This window comes from Electrophorus electricus, chromosome 2 (assembly GCF_013358815.1).
Source record: "Electrophorus electricus isolate fEleEle1 chromosome 2, fEleEle1.pri, whole genome shotgun sequence".
NCBI lineage: Eukaryota > Metazoa > Chordata > Actinopteri > Gymnotiformes > Gymnotidae > Electrophorus > Electrophorus electricus.
The window spans coordinates 8032449-8053025 of NC_049536.1; the positions used below are offsets into that span (position 1 = coordinate 8032449).

Below are 20577 nucleotides of genomic sequence, written 5' to 3' on the forward strand. Positions count from 1 at the left end.
TATTTGAAGGGAACCACAAATAATGGCCATTAAGCTGTCAGCCAATGGACAGGAGATCACATTAATGAAATGAGATAAGCTGAGCTGGTGATATACACAGCACTCCCACTGAAGAGATGGAGAGTGTGAAAAAAGCCAGAGACACCTTAAATAACACAAAACAATGTATGGTTACCCGAGCATTAACAGAAGAGAAAAATGAAAATGTCAATTAAAAGCCTGCTAGAGTCCCGTAACATCTGAACTGGAAGACTGTGCAGAGCCTTGCCGGCAGTGTGCACATGGGTGTTTGTCAAGGGTCTTTAAGTGGCTATCTAGCCATAAATTTAAAAACTGGGTGCATTCCAGATTCTTTAATTCACGAGAAATATAAACTGTCTATAAATTCACAAATCTTCATGTCAACAGCTTTCATACATGTCAGGGCTTTGCCCCACATCAAACTAATGAACAGGTAGAAAGACCACCAATGTAAAGTGAAAACGAATAGATTTTAGTTCAAATATACAACTTACTTTTCTTTTTCCAAAAAAACCCCCCTAACAAAACCTCATTTTAATATTAATCAGTCCAATTGACTTCCTAGCACAGATTATTTATCAACAGAAATAAAAGCCTACTTAGCTAATAAAACTGACTCTAAATTCAAACGAAGTTAAATACCTTATTTACCTGCTATTGTCTATCTATAAAATGAATATTTTGCCCAGACACTAAAGCCAAGCAAAGCTGGACTGCAGAAAAGAGGTCCGTGTACTCCTGTCTGTCCATGTAAGTGTGTACAGCCCTGCATTTGTGTGTGTGTGTGTGCCCCCCGGCAGAATGCCATGGCTGGCACTAAATTAGTGATTAGGGACCCTCTCCTCTCCAGCCCCTCCCTCACTCCTCTGCTCTCCTCCCTCCCTCCCTCTGGAGACGGCCCGCAGACTGGACAGCCGGATACATCAAGAGCTGTCACCTTGTCAGAGAAAGTTTCCTCTCTGTCTGCCAAAACTTTCGTCAGTCCGTCAGTTTGCCGTCGACGAGGCTTGCGCGCTTCCAGAGAAGCTGGTAGTCGTGACGGAGGGGGGAGGCAGAGTGTGTGACATTCGTGACGGCTCGCCCTCAAATCAGGCTCCCTGCTCCTGTCAGCGCGAGGCCTCGCCCCCCGGCAACGGCTGTCAGCCGGCGCGCTCACAGCCACGCGGTGCGCGAGCATATGACGCGGGGAACTTCCAGTTTGGTCGGAGTGAAGTCGACATCCTCCTCGTGATTGGTTATTCGATGGCATGCATTTGCGCCCAGAAACGGCACGGCGGATTTGTAATCCGAGCCGGTTTACAGTTTAGGCCCAATAACGGGCCGCAGCACGCTCGGGTGTGTGGAGTTACCACCCGAGGTGTAATGCGGCGATAGCAGGAATGGGTCACTCGCCCCGCTGGAAAGTGATAAGCCCGAGCAACAGTCTTTTCATGCAAGCCTCACCAACTCCTGAAAAACATCACGCCAGCTCAACAGGACAGAGAGATTGCGAAATAGGCTACATATGTGGCAAAACGTTTAGGCACAGATAATGGATAAAACGCAGTTTGAGTAATTTAATGTCTATGCTGAATAACTTGAAGTTGAAAATGATCACGCTCCAAATCTGAATTTTATAGCCATGTTACCATTTCCACACATGTTCATAACTTAGACAATTCGCAAAACAGAATTAATAAAAAAGGGCGTTAAGTAAAGAAATGCAAATCTGGCTGTTGCCATTTTTCAGTAACTGAGAGATGATCAGATCTGTCCTGTCCTACAGTGGAGAAACTCTGTGCATGCACATCCACAGATAGATGAAACAGACATTAAACAACACTGCAGAAGACTTGATGCAACATCTCCAGTATGGATCTGTGTGTGCCTGCAAGCTTTACCCATGTTTACCGAAGCAAACATGAGAGAGACACACCTTGAAATTGGACAACATGCCAATATTTTGGTCGTGTGATGGTGAGCGCTGTCTCTACTCTGAGAGTTTGTCAATATACGCACGTGTTGACATGCTTTCCTCATTTTGCTACATAAACTGGATCATTATCAAGTAATTGGTATCTCTTTCCCGGTAAGTCTTCAAAATCCAATACTATTACGGATAATTCCTCACTAAAATCCATAACAGCCAAAAACACCACTAGTGATAAGTTCCTACTGAAAGTGTGCAGTTGCTGATCCCAAACACTTATGAAAGTCACACCAAATCACTAGTCGTGTTACTAGCTGACCGATATGTTTACCATGTAGATCGGATCAACATTTTAGTCTACGTGGTGTAATTAAAGACACGGTTGATATGTGGGCTTTCACAGGCATCTTTCAAGGAACGCTCGACAGGGTAATTCTAGGACAACGCTGCCCTCTAATGTTCGTCCTTCTGCTCCATTGTTCTGACAGATATTAGGGCAGATTTTCTCAAAAGCGTTTTGTTGGCATCATCTTTAGTGATGTACACCTACTGTTAGCTGCTGTAATTGTGCAGAAGCTTTTCAAAAACTCTTCACACTGCCATGCCAAGCCATAAAAAGTATAGCACAGAACAGAAAATGTTCAGCACTGGTTAAGGGTAATTCCTTCTCCTGTTGAAGAAAAGGTTAACCATGACAAACATGACAAACATTGTACTTTGATGTACACTGGGGCTTGACAAAATCTATCCGATGGAGACCATAGGGCACAGACCCTGCGGATTGCTCGTCTGAATAGCATAAAAGGTCACACTGACATGTAAATGTTCTCATTTTTATATTTCAGTGTGAGAGAGGATCCATCATATCTGGGTCTGACACTACCCAATACTACACTGAGAAACACAGCCAGCTGACATATATTGACAGTGTGTTGCTTACAAAACAAGCCTCCAATAACTGGTTAACATTGCCTATTGATCTTGTCTTGCCATTTATTGGCAAGACTAATTTATTTACGAACTTGTCATTCCAAGCAATCGATTGAGATGTCCTTTCATTTGGGATTTAATTATATGCAAAGATAAAAGATTTTCTCATTACTGCCTGTTATCTAATTGGGGCTTTTGTTCTACAAGGGGGAGGTTCAGAGGTCTTGCGGCCGCTGGCCTTGGAGTCATTTGCAGAGGACTGAAATGTTTAATTAGAGACTGTAATGAAATGCAGGAAGAAGGAGCTTTTGTCACATCTAGAGCAGCTATGGCAACATAACGGATGATCAGGTCACACACACACACACACACACACACACACACACACACACACACTCACACACAACGCAGCAGCCACCCCATATCGAAAGGGGCGTTACTGCTTAACGCTGCGTGCCAGTCTGAGAATCGCAGTGTTCACTTGTACGCACAGTACCATGCCTGTGGTTGACCACGTGCACTATCATGGCCTAAATGTCAGAGAAGAACATTCTCCTGGATATTAAATATCCCGACAATGCTGAGGGAGACTATTGTGGGATGTTCCACACTGATGATTGTTAAGGCCGCTCAACCAGGATAACCCAAAACATTAGATCATTCCTAAAGATAAAAGACACTAAGGATGAATGCGCTCTGTGCATTTCATTACAAATTAGCTTGGTTCAGTCAGCACTCCATTCTGTGGTGCACGTTAACAGAGGTGTTTTTCTTGCAGCAGTTGCACACCAGACCCATTGTAGAAAATCAGAAATAGCCTGCACCTCTCAGCTGAAACAATCTCTCCCAGAGCAGTCACCACAAATTGAGACTGAGCTAACAGAAAAGAAAACTGATTTCTTGTATTTAACAGGTTGAAAGGGTATCAGATTAATTATGTTCTCTGGTCTTTAGGTCCTGCCACAGAAGAGCTGACAGAGGGACTTTCTTCTTCCTGTTCCGGGGGCCCGTGCGTGCTACACTTCATTCTGATATTTGCTTAATGTGTTAATTGATGACCTCTCCTTCTCCCCTCCCCCCTCCCGCTCGCTCCATATTCAAATGAATCCGCTGGCGATTTGCACTTTAACACTATCTGAAGTAAGAGTGCTCGTGGGAACTGGGCCTCCAGTCTCAAGGCGAAGCATATTTCAAAAACGGTGTTTCAATCATTTAATGCACTTTTATGAAAGTGCTCCTTTTTTGCCCGTTTAGACTAAGTGGTTTAATCTTTTTCTATCGGTGTGATGCATGGTTGGCTGTGAAACTGCCCTGGCGCTTAATAATGGTAATGACTACATTTCCCTACATCTCCTTCATTAAATCAGAAGGGCCATAAGATTCCCCGTCTGCTCAACACATCCATCAATCCCCGTGCTAGCAGCACATTTCACTGAGGCACTCCCACAGTGAAAGCTGGCAAAAATCTAATTTCCTATTTCTACCAAACATTTCCCACAATTCATTTTTCTACTCTTAAATCTACCACTGACGTTTACAACACCAAAGATTTAAGAGTGCTTACTGCTTACAGCTTATACACTCACCAGCCACTGTATTAGAAACACCTACCTTGTACTCACACTCACCGGGTATATGAGGTGCACCAACATTTTAGGAAGAGCATTTTATAAGAGTAAAATTAAGGACTATAGCTATCTGATGCCATGATCATGTTGCCAGCTGCTGTTCTGCTCACAAAACTACTGCTGTCATGGTAGTGGCACAGCTGTGAGTCTTGAGCTAGCATCAGGCACAATAGCGTTACCAGGGTTTCTCACATGTCAGGGACAGAACGGCTAACAGAAATTGTGCAATGCCACAGATGTGCTGTTTCTAAAAAAAGGGGCTCATGGATGCATTTTACAATGTAAGTCCCAATTTGGGCACAGCTAGAAAGTCTGTACAGTGAAAGTGAAATTCTATTTAGGGCCCTTCGTTTCAAACGGTATGGTTCATTTCAAGGTCAGCTGTGTAGATCTAGCCAGGTCTTCCCCTGCTGAAATAAACATTCCCCCCATTGGTAGGGTGTACCCGAGCCTAAGAAGCATCATTTAGGCATCAAGGACAATTAAGTCATAATTCCTGACATTGTTTTTTTTATTTATGAGTTTATTATGGATTTATTGACAGTGATTCAGTAAGGCACATTCACTGCATTATTACACATAGTTCAGTTTAAATGCACATATACAAAAATAACTTTCTCCACATTTATGTAGAGCTGCTAAACCAACCATAAATCTGAAGTACAGTTACTGTCAGTGGGGGAAAAAATGCATTCTCCAATGCAGACTAATCTTAAAACACCATTTTAAACCACTCCTTACTCCAGGATTAGGATTAATCTGACAGAAAAAAAGGTTAAGCATACACCAAACACCTTCAGGGCATCTGTCTAATAACCATCTCTTAAGACTATCTAAACATATACTTTTCCAGGAGTAAAGTACATGTCTGAAATGTTGTCCAGAGGGCGCTCGCATCTGCACTTTTGCATTTGTTGTGTGCATGCACCGAGGATATTCTACTTTCCACATTTATTTGACGACTAAGAAAAATTAAGAAGGTGCTTTTTTTGTTTTTCCTTTTTCAGTAGAACTTTTTAGATCTACATTTCACAGTCATTCAAATTGTGAGGAAGATGAGAAAAAATAGCCAAATGCAACCCATCAAGTTTTTAACGTTCAGTCAGAAGTCAGAATGTGAAAAAGGTCCAAATGGGAGGAATGGAGAAAAACTGAAAGTCAGAGGCATCTCTCTAAGACTTCAGGTTGTAGGAGAGCCGTAACAAGCACGGACTGTGAAGGGCATCACACATACAGACGCTAGTTCTAGCTTTTGTAAGTCATACCTAAGCTATATTCACTTAAGTGCAAGTCTTTCGATAACTAAATATAAAACAGTAATTTCCATAATATAGAAAATGTAATGCAAAGCAAAAATAAAAACAGTAAATGTGTTGTGTAACAATCCCTTTTTATGATGCATTCATATGATTAAAAAGTGCTGGTAAAACAAAATTGCAGGCTAAAAGTTTTCTTTATCACTAAAATAGCCTGTCTTCAACATCTGTCATGTTGTGCTACACTTTAATTTTCAAGTCAGGCTGTCTACAGTCCAAAATTGCTATAGCTACACTGTCAGTTTCACCTCCCTTTCTATTCGAAAATAACAATAGCAGTAATAAAAAGAAAACAGTCAAGCATTCTTATATATCTATTCTCACATCCTCTCAATCCATGTCAGAATATTTTTAGTTTTTATTTCTTTCACATTCAGTTAATTAATTATTTAGACTGAATGGCCCTAAGCACAAGCTGAAGTTGCAGATGGCACTTTCTGTAATGTTGATTTCAGTAATGCTGACTGAAGCATGCCTTATTAAACCTGTTCCGAGTCTTCACAAGCGCACCAAAGCATTCAGAGTTCTCAGCCTGCGCACAATGTCAGACCACAATGCTGTCCATCTCTGTGGATGCAGTGACCAGGCTCATCTTCCTCTGCTGCATGTCGTCTTCCTCTGCTGCTCCAGGCAGACTGCCCTCCTCCAGCTCTCTGCTAACCTGTGCAGGTTCAGGGGCAGGGCTAGGACAGGGAACAGGTGGGCCATTAGCACTGGCTTCCGCCATCTGGTCGGCGGAGGAGCAGCAGTCTGTGGGCTCCAGGGCACGGGCCAAGCCGTGGCCCGGGTCCTGGTGGATGGTGTGGCAGCGGGTCAGTCTTCTGCCCTGGCCCTGTGAGGCCAGCAGGACGGGGGAGAGAGGGCGTGGCGAGGGGTGGCCGAACGGGACACAGCCATCCACCGTCTCCCCTCTGTGAAGACACCTCTCATCGCTGCGGCCGCCCGAAGCCTGCGAGCGACACAAGCGCAACACATCACCAATGGCTGGGCACAAGAGTGTTTGAGACATAATGCAAAGATCGTTACCAGGGTCGGAGACTCCGTGGAGGCAGTGGTTGTGTCCGCTAGAAAGGATTTCTTCTGCTGTATACTGTGTGATACAAAACATGTCAGAATTCAGAAAGGACAGAAAGAACTATATTTTGTTGAAGTTATTAACCTTTTTGAAGTTCTAGTCGGGATACATGGGTTTTTCTGGTTTAGGATGGATAAATAAGTTGACAGGTAGCACAGCTCCACTGTGGATGCTTGGTGCACGCTCTCTGCTGCTACCTGTGTAAAGTCTGCTCCTGTAGCCTCCACCCAGTACTACCTCCCCGTTCCTTCATCCTCTGGGCGAGCGAGGGCACTGCATCAGGAGAAACCACTGATAAACGCAGAGCCAAGTCTAATTCATGCCAATTCATGCGGTAATGGTGGTTTTTGCTCTCGGTGGCGTATGGTATGAGGAACCCGTACTTTTCGCTACATCTCCTTGGGGTGTGCAGAGCTGTTTGAATAAGTCAGCTTCATGAGTGGGGCTGCTGGCTTTCTGTAGAATCTTCAAAATCGCTGTGTTCTGCAAAATGTTGTTTTTCTCATTTGGTATTCTTATTTTATATATATAAAAAATTGTTAACTAAACATGAATGCATCTCTGAACATGGAAACAAAAATATTAACATTAGAGATGCACTGAACAAATGTGCCGGTGAACGAAATCAGCCGGTTTTCTGTGCGATTGGCCATAATTATTGACTGGCAGATTAGTCTCACATACCCGCTTCTCTTCCGATCATATTTACACTTGTTCACCACACGAGGGCGACAACACAAATAACTGTGACTGCATTAGACCTACATGCTGACAATAATAAAGCCTTCAGTTTTCGTTTCTATTACCTGGTGCACTTGTTTTCATCTGGAAAAGTAAAAATATTGCTCTTTATTTTATTTGGAGGTCTGTGAAAAGAAAAGGTTTGTCCTATAACCTAGAGCACATTTTTATGTTGAGATGTAAGAAGTCTCCTTTAAACGAAAAGTTAAAACAAAAATGTTTCTGTATGCTGTTATAATTCTTAGAAAGAAAGATTGAGCATTGGAATCGGCCAGTCACACGTTTAAAACAATTTGCAAACAGTGCATTTCTAAAATGCGGCTTTTATTTCAATTTTTCAAATAAATAACTTTGCAACGTCAAAGGTAACCCAAGCAGAGAAACGTTCCCTTAGGCTGAGCCAGGTGTTTGGCGTTAGACGGTACCTTGCTGGCGGTCTCCTGAGCACAGTCGAGGGGCGTCCTCTGTCTCTTGTTCCTGAGGTGCGTCAGAGCTCCGGCCTGCAGCAAAAGCTCCACCAGCGTCTGATGACCTCCTCTCACTGCCTCATGCAAGGCTGTGTTGCCCTGGTTATTGGCCAGGTTCACCGAAGCGCCACTCTGCAATAAGCAATAAAGGAAGCGAGACGGTCAACGGACCGGTACTCGAGTCGGATTTCCTAACACGTCAGTGCTGTGGAGCGCGCAGGATACCGGCAGCAGGAGCGCCACAGTCTCTTCGTGTCCCTTCAGACAGGCCTGGATCAGAGGCGTGTTCCCAAACTGATCCCTCTTATTCAGCTTGGCATTGCACTGCAGCAGTGAGGTCACCACCTACACAACATGCACATGGAGGCCTGAGAGGATGCTGCTATTGGTGCTGTTGCTGTGATTCAGTGGAAAACGATCGTAATGAGTCTTCCCAATCGGCTTTAATTACATGATGATTTCGGATCATTGTTATGGCCTGTAATGAGCAGTGTTGTGTCATCGTGTCAATAATGCTGGTAACGTTTATATAACAAAGAAGTGCGGAAATCAGATTTGTTCCCTGTGCTGTCGTCATTGCGATCACTTGAAATGCCAGGTTTGACACTAGGACTGAAATGAGCTGTTTGTGTGTGACTGCTTGCTGCTCAAATGGTGAATAAAAGGGGGAAAATGAAAGTCCCGAAGCACCACCCCGTTATGGTGGGCAGGGTCCGGCCCAGGCTGTGCAGCAGCACCTGTACGTGGCTGTTCTGGCAGGCCAGATGGAGGGGCGTGGCGCTCTGGCCGTTTCGGCTGTTGATGTTGGCGCCGTGGTGGATGAGCAGGGCGAGCAGCGCCGTGTGCCCGTGTAGAGCAGCCACGTGCAGCGGCGTGAAGCCATCCACGCTGCTGCTGTTCACACCAAGACAGTCCGGCTGCTGCGCCGAGAACCTCTGGAGACACACGCAGGCACACGGGCGTACACACGCGGGTAAGCACAAAGTATTTCGCGGAAGTAAATAACAGGAGTGTACTGTATCTAGCAGCGTAGGCGTGTTTTTAAATAAACCTTTTGCATGGGTTCACATCTGGGACACTGGCACAAAGGGTGGCACAGTTCTGTCTTCTCAGGCATCTCTGCTTTCTCATCTGCCTCCAGGTCTTCATCTAACCACTCCAACAGGTAGCGCACCTGAATTACCAACACACACACAGACACACACACAGACACACACACACACACACACACACACACACACACACACAGAGCTTAAATACTATAACCACTGCAGCTTGGATTTCTGCTGTGGGTATCTGAATGCCTTCAAGATTCTTTCCAGTTTTTAAACAAAGCACATTACAATGAACGTGAAACAACGGCTCACCATTTCCACGTCTCCATCTGCCACTGCACGGAGCATCTTCTCCACCTGCCATGAGGAACAGAGAAGCACAGGGGAAACACTTAGCCCCTCGGCGCCCAGGGGGGAAACTCTTAGCCGCTTGGAGCCCAGGCAAAGCTTCCTTGAGGAGCAGAGATGGGGCACTGTGCTCACCTCCTTGTCGTGGGCATGCTCACTCTCCAAGCGGGCCTCCACAGAGAGGCGAGAGAAGCTACTGGATACAGAGGAGCGTCGGCTACTGTATTCCGATGGCTGTGGAGAGTGACCAGGAGACTGACGGAGAGAAGGAAGTCAAGAAAACTATGTAGTCAGTTCGGAGTTGCATCTCTGAATGGTGCCGTTTTCATATTTAAAAAGTGTAGAGTCGTCTCTTAGCTTACCTCAGTACTGCTCCCCTTTTTACTGGAGTTATTGTGTGCACGCTCTAGCAAGGACAGAACCTACAGAATGAAGACAAAACACTGACTACCGCACCACATGATCAGCAATGCCCTATTCTTCAAATGGGAGTTTCAAATGGGAAATTAACCCACAAACATTAGTTCACAAACACTTCTACACAAATATAGAAATGCATTATTCAGCAAACCTCCCCTCTGGTGGTCAGCTTTGAACCCTTCGCAGTAGTACATAGCTAGGAAGGTTCCGGTATGGGTTCTGCATGTGCGGTGTTGCTGTGTGGGGTGCTGACCTTGGCATTGAGCGCGCAGTGCAGCGGGCTCTGACCGGCCTTGTTGTGAAGGAGCGTGGAGGCGCTGTTCTCCAGCAGGACCTCCATGATGCCCTCATAGCCCCAGCGAGACGCCACGTGCAGAGCCGTATCCCCCTTATCATTCTGCACGTCCAGCCGGCACGCCGGCAGGTCATAATGGACCAGCGCCTTCACGCACTGGGAGACACACGCACACGCACGGGATAACGCAACAGTGCCACCGGGGAGGCATAAGCATGCTGGGCGTATTTCACCCCGAGCTGGCCTTCGAGGCCCAGGCAGGAGTGCGTGAGACTGGGTGTGGGGTTCGCTGCCACTCACGTCCTCGTGGCCGTACATGCAGGCCAGGTGCAGAGGTGTGTTTCCGTAGTTGTCCTGGGCGTCCGTGGTCGCCTTGTAGTGCAGCAGCAGGAGCTAGCGGGGAGAGAATGAGAGGACAGAGTGAGGGAGAGGAGCTGGCCCTCTACAGCCATGTCTGTGTCCCTGAACGGCACGGCGACGTGACTGAAAGCAGGACGCTCACCGTCACACTCTGGTAGCCCTTCTGGCAGGACAGGTGGAGCGGGGTGAGACTGTGGTAGTCCGTGGCATTCACCGCAGCTCCCTTCGACACCAACAGATCAATCAGCAGAGACTGACCTAACCACCCACCCGCACACACACAGGGAATATCATTTATACTGCCTCCTGTCAAGTCTCCTATCCAGTCACTTACAGAAGTGAAGCCTGCAACACTGGCAATGAACATATTCTGATTAAAGGCATATGTGTTCTTTACAGTATCAGCCCGAGCACACTAGACCCACACACAGCTCTTAACATTAGGGAGCAGCCAAGACGTCATGACATGTAAAGAGTTACTCGTGAAACCACTGCAAGCCGTGTGGAGGTACCCAAGTTATGTGGGCACGCAATGTAAAGTATATCAGGAGACAGCTAACCACATATAGCAGCAACATGAAGAGGAGTGTAGCCTCGGTCATCCCGGGAATACGGCGTGACTATGGAGGGGTCATTCAGCCTCCTGGATGAGGAAAAAGGCAAATAATAAGGAGAAAAAGATGAACACTCTCTTGTTCACAAAGAAGAGGCCTACTATGAACAATCCTTAATAATATTCATAAAGTTGGATTATTATTACTTGTTGAAATAACCATGTACAGCTGTTGCGGAGATACTTCTTAAGTGCTTAGTAGCATTTTGAAAAGAGAAAATACTTTTCAATAGTCACGTAATTGAATGTGTCACGGTAATAGTCAGTGTGTCTCACTGTGTATGTGTGTGTGTGGGGGGGGGGGGGTTATGAGAGAGGAAGAGAGAATCTGACCCTGACAGTCGCAAGTCACATGAGTCACAGGAGCAGAGTGGGTGACACATCCTACTTCTGTCATTCTCACTCTCACCCTCACTGAGCAAGCGCTGCACCTCAAGATCATTCCCATTCGCTATATGCTGCAGACACAGAGATGGAACACACATACACACACACAGATTTAGAATATAGATAAGATATTCACACATAGATTACAAAATAACCTCAGTTTAACCATGTAAACACCAAAGGTCTATCCACGTCCATACACGTAGCATACATGAAGTCATGGTCAAAAGTTGAGACTGACAAATTTTGCTTTTCACAAAGTTTACTGCTTCAGTTTTTTTTTTTATTGTCAGATGTTTATATGGTAAAGTGAAGTGCAATTATAAGCATTTCATAGGTTTTTTAACTTTTTATTGACAAATACATCCAGTTTAAGCAAAGAGGTCATATTTACAGTGTTGACCCTTATTTTTTAAGACTTCTGCAATTCGCCTTGGCATGCTGGATATCAGCTTCTGGGCAAAATCTTTACTGATGGCAACCCATTCTTGCCTAATCAGTGCTTGGAGTTGATCACAGTTTCTGTGTTTGTCCACCCTCTTTTTGAGGATTGACCACAGGTTCTCAATGGGATTGAGATCTGGGGAGTTTCATGGCCATGAATGGCAATTTCAGTGTTTTGTACACTGAGCTGCTTGGTTATCACGTTTGCCTTGTGACATGGTGCTCCGTCATGCTGGAAAAAGCATGGTTCATCACCAAATCCTGGATCGCTGGGAGACGGTGCTTTTGGAGGATGTTTTGTTACCATTCCGTATTCATGGCAGTGTTCTTAAGCAAATAATGCAAATTTGTCAAATCTGCAAATAACATCTTCTTTATTTCAAGAGAGAGTAGAACTGCAAGCTGGCTTTTATTCTCACCTCAAACAAACAGTCTATAGGTGCAGAAGAACTCTGAGAAAGAAGGTTCATCTTCTGCCTGAGGAACAGTTTATCACTGAGCTCCCCTGATCCCTGCACAGCAGAGAACATATCTGACATTGTCTATAAAGCATTATTAAGCAAGAAAATAACAACATGAATGAATAATGGTTGAGAAATCTTATAAGCTCTCGTAGCAAAAAAACAGGATCCACTCTAACATAGCATGTGATAAGATAACATGATCATAGCATTTTCCCCTTATAGAACTGACAGTCTAATCTCTCAGGTGAAGTGCTTCAAATATTGCCTGGTTTTCATTTTCATATTATTGCTCATTATATATTCCAAAAATATAATACAAATCAATGTCCTATTTAGTTGGAAAATTGATGCACTTTTTCACTGTGCAAAAACAGCATCATTTTTATGCTAGGTCCAGCTGTTCTGAGAGTCAGATGAGATGCCAGTGGTTAACCCTGAAGTGAACTAAGGGGAGGGCTAAGCTCTGCTCTGTTCTCCCTCACCATGGACCCTGGACTGAGGTTGCCTTGGTTGATGTACTCCACAGCTGCCTCGAACGAGGTCAGGCAGTAACTCAGCTCATCCTTGGCGGAGTTGCAGAAGTGGAAGTTCTTTATGTAATTAAGATTTGCCATCCTTGGAAAGGAGAACAAACATTTATAAAATGATTAATATTCACATAATTATGCTCTCAGTGGCTCAAAGAAAAAGGCACGCATGAACAGTCTACCTTAAGGGACATTTGCAAAAAAGAGAAAACCTGCTCCACACACAATTTTTGGTAGAGAATGACCTTAACAGTAAAGAATTATATTAAGGAAATGACTTAAAACCATGATCCGTTTCCATTTTGCCCATTTGCAGCTTGGCTGCCCAGATGCAGTAACACAAAAGAAAAAAGGAAAAAATAGGATAATAAATGCAACAGGTCATGCACACAAACACAGCCGATTAAATCAACGTGCTAGTCACAGAGGGGAGTGCTCGGCAGGCCTAGGTTTATGTGCACGCATGCTCTTCTCTCATGCCCTTTAACTCCATGATGAGCCATAGTCAGCTACACACTGGAGCACACTTTGAGCATCCAAACAAGTCTGCTGAGCATGCGAAAGGTTTCTTGTGAACATGTACAAGCCCCAGGACTTAACATTTTGGCAAAGGTCCATTTAGGGGCTCCACAGAAAGGTTTCTGTAGTAAAAGCCTTTACTACTTATTTCCAGCTGAATGTGATGAGCTGACTAAGGGGGAGGTTTACCGCTATACTCACCAATTAGGAATCTCTGTTTTCACCAGCAGATACAGAATAACTGAAAGAAGATCATCTGCACATATTGCCTTAAAGTTGACTACAGAGAGCGAGAGAGAGAGAGAGAGAGAGAGAGAGAGAGAGAGAGAGAGAGAGAGAGAGAAAGAGAGAAAACAGATCAGTGTATACAGAAGTGGGTTGGTCAATAGCACTATCACATGTAGAACTCCTAGTTCTGTAGAACTCCTGTTTAGGATTTGTCTGGTTTTCATTGAAATAGGTTTATATGTTATACCACACTTGCCAAAAACTATGCCCACATGTGCAGCTAAAAGCTAAAAACACTTAAATGTCTCACACACACACACACACACACACACACACACACACAACTTGCAGCAGCATACCTGCACGGCCACGCGACTGCATAATGGTGAGTGCGACCTTCCTGAGGCAGAGCAGTTTCTGCTGAGGGGAGGTGCAGTGATTCAGTTGAACCAGCTCCCTCTTAGCACGGGGAATGTTTATACTGCGCACACACACACACAGAGTGAGAGAGAGAGAGAGAGAGCGAGAGAGAGAGAGAGAGCCAATGTGAAATCCCTTTAAATCTTGGAACAGCTTTCAGTTTCTGACTTTAATCATAACAGATTGTCTGACTACCTCTGGACTAAAAAAGGATGTGAAAGCAGTTAAGTCGTCAAATCCCTTTTTACATTCTTAAGAAAAGGGATGTTCACCTGAATTCTGACTTCACACCCAGATCTTTCTGCTGCAAATCCTGCAGTCCTCGTGCTGTTTTATTGAATGCAGCATCCTATTAAAGTATAATGTGCATGATTTATAATAGATCAACGTTAGGTATAACTGCAACAAGAAAGTAGTTACAAAAGCATGCATACACTCATCCAGGAGAAAGAGGGGAAAAGTTAAAAACATCAGATTGCCCCAAATATTTAACAAAAAAACCCAAAACAAAACCAAACACACACACCTGGCTTGCTTCAAGAGTTCCCACGTAACTAAAGAGGAAATCATGGATACCATGATGTATGTACATCTGCCAAAAAAAAAAAAAGCACAGTGTGAAGAATAGATGCTCTATTCATAAATGCATCCTGAAACACCCAGAATCTACCATGCAGCATGCGGACAGTGCCAAGTGGCTGAAGGCAGTCAGACTCTGCAGGTTCATGTCTCACCTCTACTGCCTGCTTGAGAAGAGTCATCTGGAGCTCCTGCTTGGCCAGCACCTTCTGAAATCCAGAACATTCCCATCATCAGCCCGCAGCATGAGATGCCAGCGCAGACATAGTGGCAGAGTGCACGCAGTAAGCTCTACGTACCAGACGGGAGTCTCTCAGCAAACACTGAAGACACTTTGTGTACACAGCATGTACGGAGTCCTAGGGAGAAGGAACGGCGTGTGGGGTTATCCTCCGCTATACTCTAGCGCATGAAGGAGCAGAAAGGAGGAGCCCATCTTACTATGTGATGCCGGAGGCCCTTCCTCTCTTGCTCTTTGAGGGAATGGCAGAGGGCCGTGATGAGCTTGTCCAGTTTCTCGGAAGAGCGGCCCAGGAATTTCCTTGCATCCTCGGCATTGTTCAGGCAGGACAGGGCAGGGACGGGACTCAGCTCCACTGATAAATGGTGCAGGTAAAAGAGAACAGGTCTGAATGGACCACAGAAGCCATGAGCTGCTCGTGTGTCTCAAGGCGTAAGCTTACAGTCAGCGATTCTGCAGACACTGAAGTCTCCTCACTACTGCTTTAGAAACTTCCTTTCTGGAGGAATGATGCAATAAAACAGATTCTGCGTAGGCCCTGTGGTACGTCCAGAATGAACTGCATTTAAATATCAGAGTTGAAGTGAAATTTCCCCACAGTAAGAATGTGGTGCGTTTCATAGTTGATGTCACTGGAACATGCATGATGATCACTAGACATGGAAAGAGGCCAATAACACTGCAAGTGCCGACTCTGCAGAGGGAACAGAAGGACGCCGCTCTACCTCGGTTTGTCTTGCAGTCGAAGGGCTGAGAGACGCACAGGATACTGTAGGCCTGCTCCTTCTCATTGTAGAAGGTCTCTTCGAATAGAATGGGCACAGAAAATCCTGAACCCAAATGCACCTGGTTATTTTCTATGGTTACTTCCTGAAAGACACATTGTAGGACCCTGCTTAAAAACAATGCTCACAACTGCATTTGGCTGGTCAGAGGTGGGTGTGTTTGTGCGCTGCGGGTGGGTACCTTGCCATCGATGGTCTGGTAGCCCTCTTCTGCCGGATGGAGGACATAGCTCTCAAACTGCGCTGCTGAGTAAGAACCACCTGATAAACTTCCATGGCAAGGAACCAAGACCTGAAGCATATGACCAGAAGTCATATGCAAAGCAGAAACTCATGGGTCAGCTCAGTCTGAGTGAATACTCAAGTAACAACCATTTCACTCTGTAGTATCTCTGGTATCTGTGGTCTAATGCACTCTAACACTCACCCAGGCCAACCTTGACAGCTAAAATGTCTGACATCAGTTTCAAAACAAGATGATAGGCTGCAATTGTGGTTAAAAGATGTGAAAATCGACCATGATGCTTCCAACTTGATATTTCAGACTCAAAGTAAAAACTATTATTTATTTATTTTTGTCATTCACACTTCAGACAAAAAAAAACATATTATACAGGTACAGATATGCTACCGAGGGACTTTCAGCAGCACCAATATCAATATTCCAGTCTGATAAGAACAAGACAAATAGTTTTTGCAGAAATATTTTAACCCAGTGTTGTTTAAAGAAGATCTTGTTAATGTGATCTATCTGTACAGAGCCTCCCATTGATTCAGCGTGCCATGGTAACCATCACATGGCAAAAACTGAACCTCATCTGATCATCTGTCTGTCCGTTTGCTCTCATGGCCAAAATTAAACATTTACTATAAAATGAACACACAACTTAGAAGTTCCCACTGTGAACCGGATGAGTGCTCACAGTGCTAAACATACGGTATAGTTGAGTGTTCAAACATATGGCAGTTCTCCCAACACCTACAGTTTATATAGTGCCAGTAACACTACTGGCATACCAGTAGTCAGCAGACAACACATTACAGGGCTTAGATAGCATTATCTATTTGAACCCAGTGCAACTCCACTTAATCCCTGGCATATTTTTGGACACTGTGGCTATTACACCAGATGGAATCAAGAAATCACAAAGCTGCCAAAGGTTTATTCACAAATGGATGCAAGTAAAAAAAAAAAAGACAAAGGAAAGGAAACAAAAGCAAATATGCTTACAATGCCATGCAGCTCTGCCACTCTGCTGCAAAGGTCTGGTCTCTGTTTCTCCAGTGCCAGGTAGAAAGGATTCTTCAGAATGTCCTCATCATACACAGCCATATGGACCTGATGCTCAAACTGTTGCAGGAGAGAAAGAAGGCCAGGAGAAAGGAGGGAAAGAATAGTAATGGGAGCAGAAAGAGAAAATGAAAAAAAAAAAAAAACCATTAGAAAAAGAAGGCCGAAAGATTATGGAGTCTGCACATAACGAGATTGGTCTCATTATCTCAAAATAAACTCTGCCTGACTGATCAGAGATGTAGCAGAGGACCAATATATTTATTCTTATGATATGTTATACTGAAATACACTGCAGCGCACCTCATGTCATATCACAAAAAGATTCCAGAGTAGAGGAAGTCATTTAAGGCCCTCCAACCAAGCCTTAAACAAATTTATGTCCCAGGCACCAGTTTCACTATGCTGCAAACCTCACTACAATAACCAAGTTGTACATTAGGAAATGTGAGAAATGAATGCTCTTAATAATAGCAATGGTCCTTAATAAAAAAGTAAATCATCCTGGTTTTGTAAAGACTTGTTGGCTTAAGGACTAAGATGTGAAAGCTGACATCACTGAGCCAGTATCATTTCCTAAACATTTCCTAATCACACCTGACGGAAGTGTTGCTCAACTCATACAGATCAGGTTTGCTCCCAGGCTAAGGAGGATTTATAATGGATAATCACCATATTAGTCCAATACAAATCTTGATCTATGTCAGGAAAAACCACCAACTGTTCAAGACAAATGTTTTAAACAAAAGCAACAATGGTTATTCCATTGTAACAGACACTTATAAAAAAATCTCCAAACAAGTTTCTTATATAAGGTCATGAGAGGAAGACTTCTGCCACTCGTTAGAATCGCAAAACAGAAATGGCCTTTGCCTAACAAATCAGTCTCACTATACAAACCAGTCTCACTTGTGAGCATACCTACTTGCTTGTGGTGATTAAAGAGAGCCTGAGAGACACAGAAGAATCTCATCTTCAGACTCTTAATTTGACGGATCAAGAAAGAGAGAGCCATCAGGGAGAATGTCTGAGAGTCCAGGCAAAGTAGTCATAGTGGAAGGCAACTCAAGTGTGGTCAAGACCCAAGCCTTGGCACAAAACAACCCCACCCACCACAACCCCTGACCCTCAGCCCTGCTGTGCATCAAATAGATGCTGAGAGCCTGAGGAATGTGGACTGCAGCACGTGATCTGTTCCACCAGGGCAGAACTCACTGCATTTGGGGGAACCACACACTCGTGATGCCAGAGGAAAAATGCTCTTATAAGAGAGCAAAGCTGTTCTGTGGAGACTGCTAATCCTTTCAGATTGGTTCCATTATTGTGAAACTATTTCTTTGCAAAATCATTGTTGGTTTATTTCTAGGTAGAAATACCTAAATGTTTATTATACCAGATAAAAGGCAGACATCAGAACAGAAAACACAACAGAATTACCTCGACCAATCATTAATACACAGCAAAGCTAAAAATGGCATAAAATATAATACATCTTATGCTAATTCAGATTCATCAAGGTGTTAAGATATAAAAAGTTCTAGAAGCCTATATATTAAAAACTACTACATGAAAAATTACATAACACAATGATGAGAAAAGATTTCTATATCTAATAGGGCGTAGACAAACAAAGCTTAATCCAGTATCATACTAAATTGGTAAGTGGACATTACATTAATTGGAACTTGTTTAAATGGTTCTAGCTCAATTTATAGGGTCTTGTTTATTCCAAGTGCTTGACACTAAACTGACACTGCCTTTTGAAATTGACTATCTTTCACAGTGAAATTTATCCCAAGATGAAACTGAATCCCTAACCAGTAAAAGGTCACTTAGCTGTAACATTTTTGCTTGTACAGTGAACTGGCTCCTAAATATTTTACTAGCAACATGCCAGCTGGATCTACTTTTATATGTAGTCTGACCCACTTCCAGAGAACATGCAGGATGAGTTTAAATCAACAGAGGTCATCACATGCTAGTTCATTTTGGCCGTACGCCAGATTAACAATTTTATTCATGTCTGAAATAAAACAGTTCCGTGCAATGCATCACAGTACTTCCACTGTGTGCCAGGGATCAAAGCGAGAACGAAAGTACTCATTGTGAAATGAGGATTGTGCATAATCAGATTAGTTTTATTAGCTCAAAAGAGACATATCTGAAATTCAGTCTGATACCTACTTATGTCTAGTTACCTCAACCATTACACCAGGTCTGGCCGTGTAAACAGTGAAAACACAAACCCATGTGCTGCTAAAAAGCTATGTCAGGTCCTCTCATGTTAAGGGAGGATTTCGGAACTGCAGTAGTTGGCCAGCAGGAGAAATTTTGATGTTGAGTAACGCCCTTAGCCGGTTTAGTTAGCCAGGTTAACTAGCTGAGCTATGCTATGTAGTAAAATTTACATGCATGACATTTGGAGAGTAACATAGTGAGGCAGTTAGCTAACGCTATAGTTATATATCTGTATACCAGTATTTGTGCTCCCTATAGTAAGTAACAACGTCGTTGCGAGGACGAGGATGCAAACCCAGTGTTATTCTGATGTAGCTAGAAAGCTACCTAAGCCAGTTAGCTAACTTCTGAGTATGGAAGTAAACGCTAAAACAAAACCTTCTGAAAAACATTAGACAGAAGGCTTAGCTAGCTAGGTTAGACGGCATGTTTGTTTGCTAGATAGCTAGCAGAAGCGTATGGTAACTTGGATAACTGACAAGCTAGCTAGCGTTAGCAAATTGTCAAACTGACTTGCTCGAATTAGATTGTTAGCGTTAGGTTAGCTAACCTACTTTAGCTAGAGTTTCAGTAGCCAGATAACTACATGACGGCAGATGTAAGAAATCACATAATTTTCTATCCATATGGTGGAGATGTCTAAATAAGATTACCTGATTATCTTAACCAAGATTCCATGGTAAATTTCCCAAATATTTCAGCCGACCTGACACACAGCTATCTTAGCTAGCTATCATGGCCCCGGACATTACACTTCCCTTACTGCTGCTAGACTACATTGGTTGTGTAGAGGTCTGTCACAACCAAAGACTAAATGTAAGTCCATCCTCCATAGGTTCAGAACCAAGTGCTGGTTCTTTAAAGCTTTTTTTTCAGGTTCAATTGCGAACCGTTCAACTGGGTACATTTCACCTCCCAAAATTTCCCCAATCACATGTAACTGCATAAATTACAGACAAAAGTGATTCTCTCTGACCCCCCCACCCCCGTGCTGGAGTATAGGCCTAACTTAAAGACAAATACAAAGCTATTCAGAGCATAAATCTTTTAAAAAGCTTTTTAAGTACAAGAATAAAGTAGGCATACTCCATTACTTCTTACCACTGCTCATTTGGTCAGCATTCCTCCAGACAATATTATATCAAGGTAGATGATGAACCTAGAATGGACAGACCAGGACTGGCAGCCCGGTTTTTCAGCTCCCTGTCCTCTGTCCAACAGAACGCCTGGATGGACACTCATTTGTCATCCTTCTGAAGTGAACTGGCAGTTTCTT

At 43.8% G+C, this 20577-nt stretch overlaps 1 protein-coding gene across 2 annotated transcripts; it reads right to left on the minus strand.

The window, feature by feature from the left end:
• Positions 1-5311: 5311 nt before the first annotated feature.
• On the minus strand, positions 5312-20238 carry ankrd27 (ankyrin repeat domain 27 (VPS9 domain)). 2 transcript variants are annotated; one of them, XM_027000982.2, is made up of 29 exons: positions 19955-20238; positions 17004-17123; positions 15954-16064; positions 15713-15857; positions 15188-15342; positions 15046-15105; positions 14902-14955; positions 14694-14759; positions 14440-14516; positions 14107-14228; positions 13721-13799; positions 12956-13088; positions 12429-12521; positions 11512-11636; positions 11126-11208; positions 10708-10823; positions 10506-10598; positions 10164-10361; positions 9853-9912; positions 9626-9745; positions 9455-9499; positions 9139-9261; positions 8825-9022; positions 8313-8432; positions 8046-8219; positions 7263-7362; positions 7077-7152; positions 6831-6894; positions 5312-6753 (listed from the first exon to the last, which is right to left on the minus strand). In XM_027000982.2, the coding sequence occupies exons 2-29, from the start codon at positions 17103-17105 to the stop codon at positions 6349-6351; spliced, it is 3297 nt and encodes a 1098-aa protein (XP_026856783.2). In that variant the 5' UTR covers positions 17106-17123; positions 19955-20238; the 3' UTR covers positions 5312-6348. The 2 variants fall into 2 exon arrangements, with proteins under 2 accessions (XP_026856783.2, XP_026856782.2); XM_027000981.2 differs by having other exon boundaries at positions 7077-7170.
• Between the last annotated feature and the right edge of the window lie 339 nt (positions 20239-20577).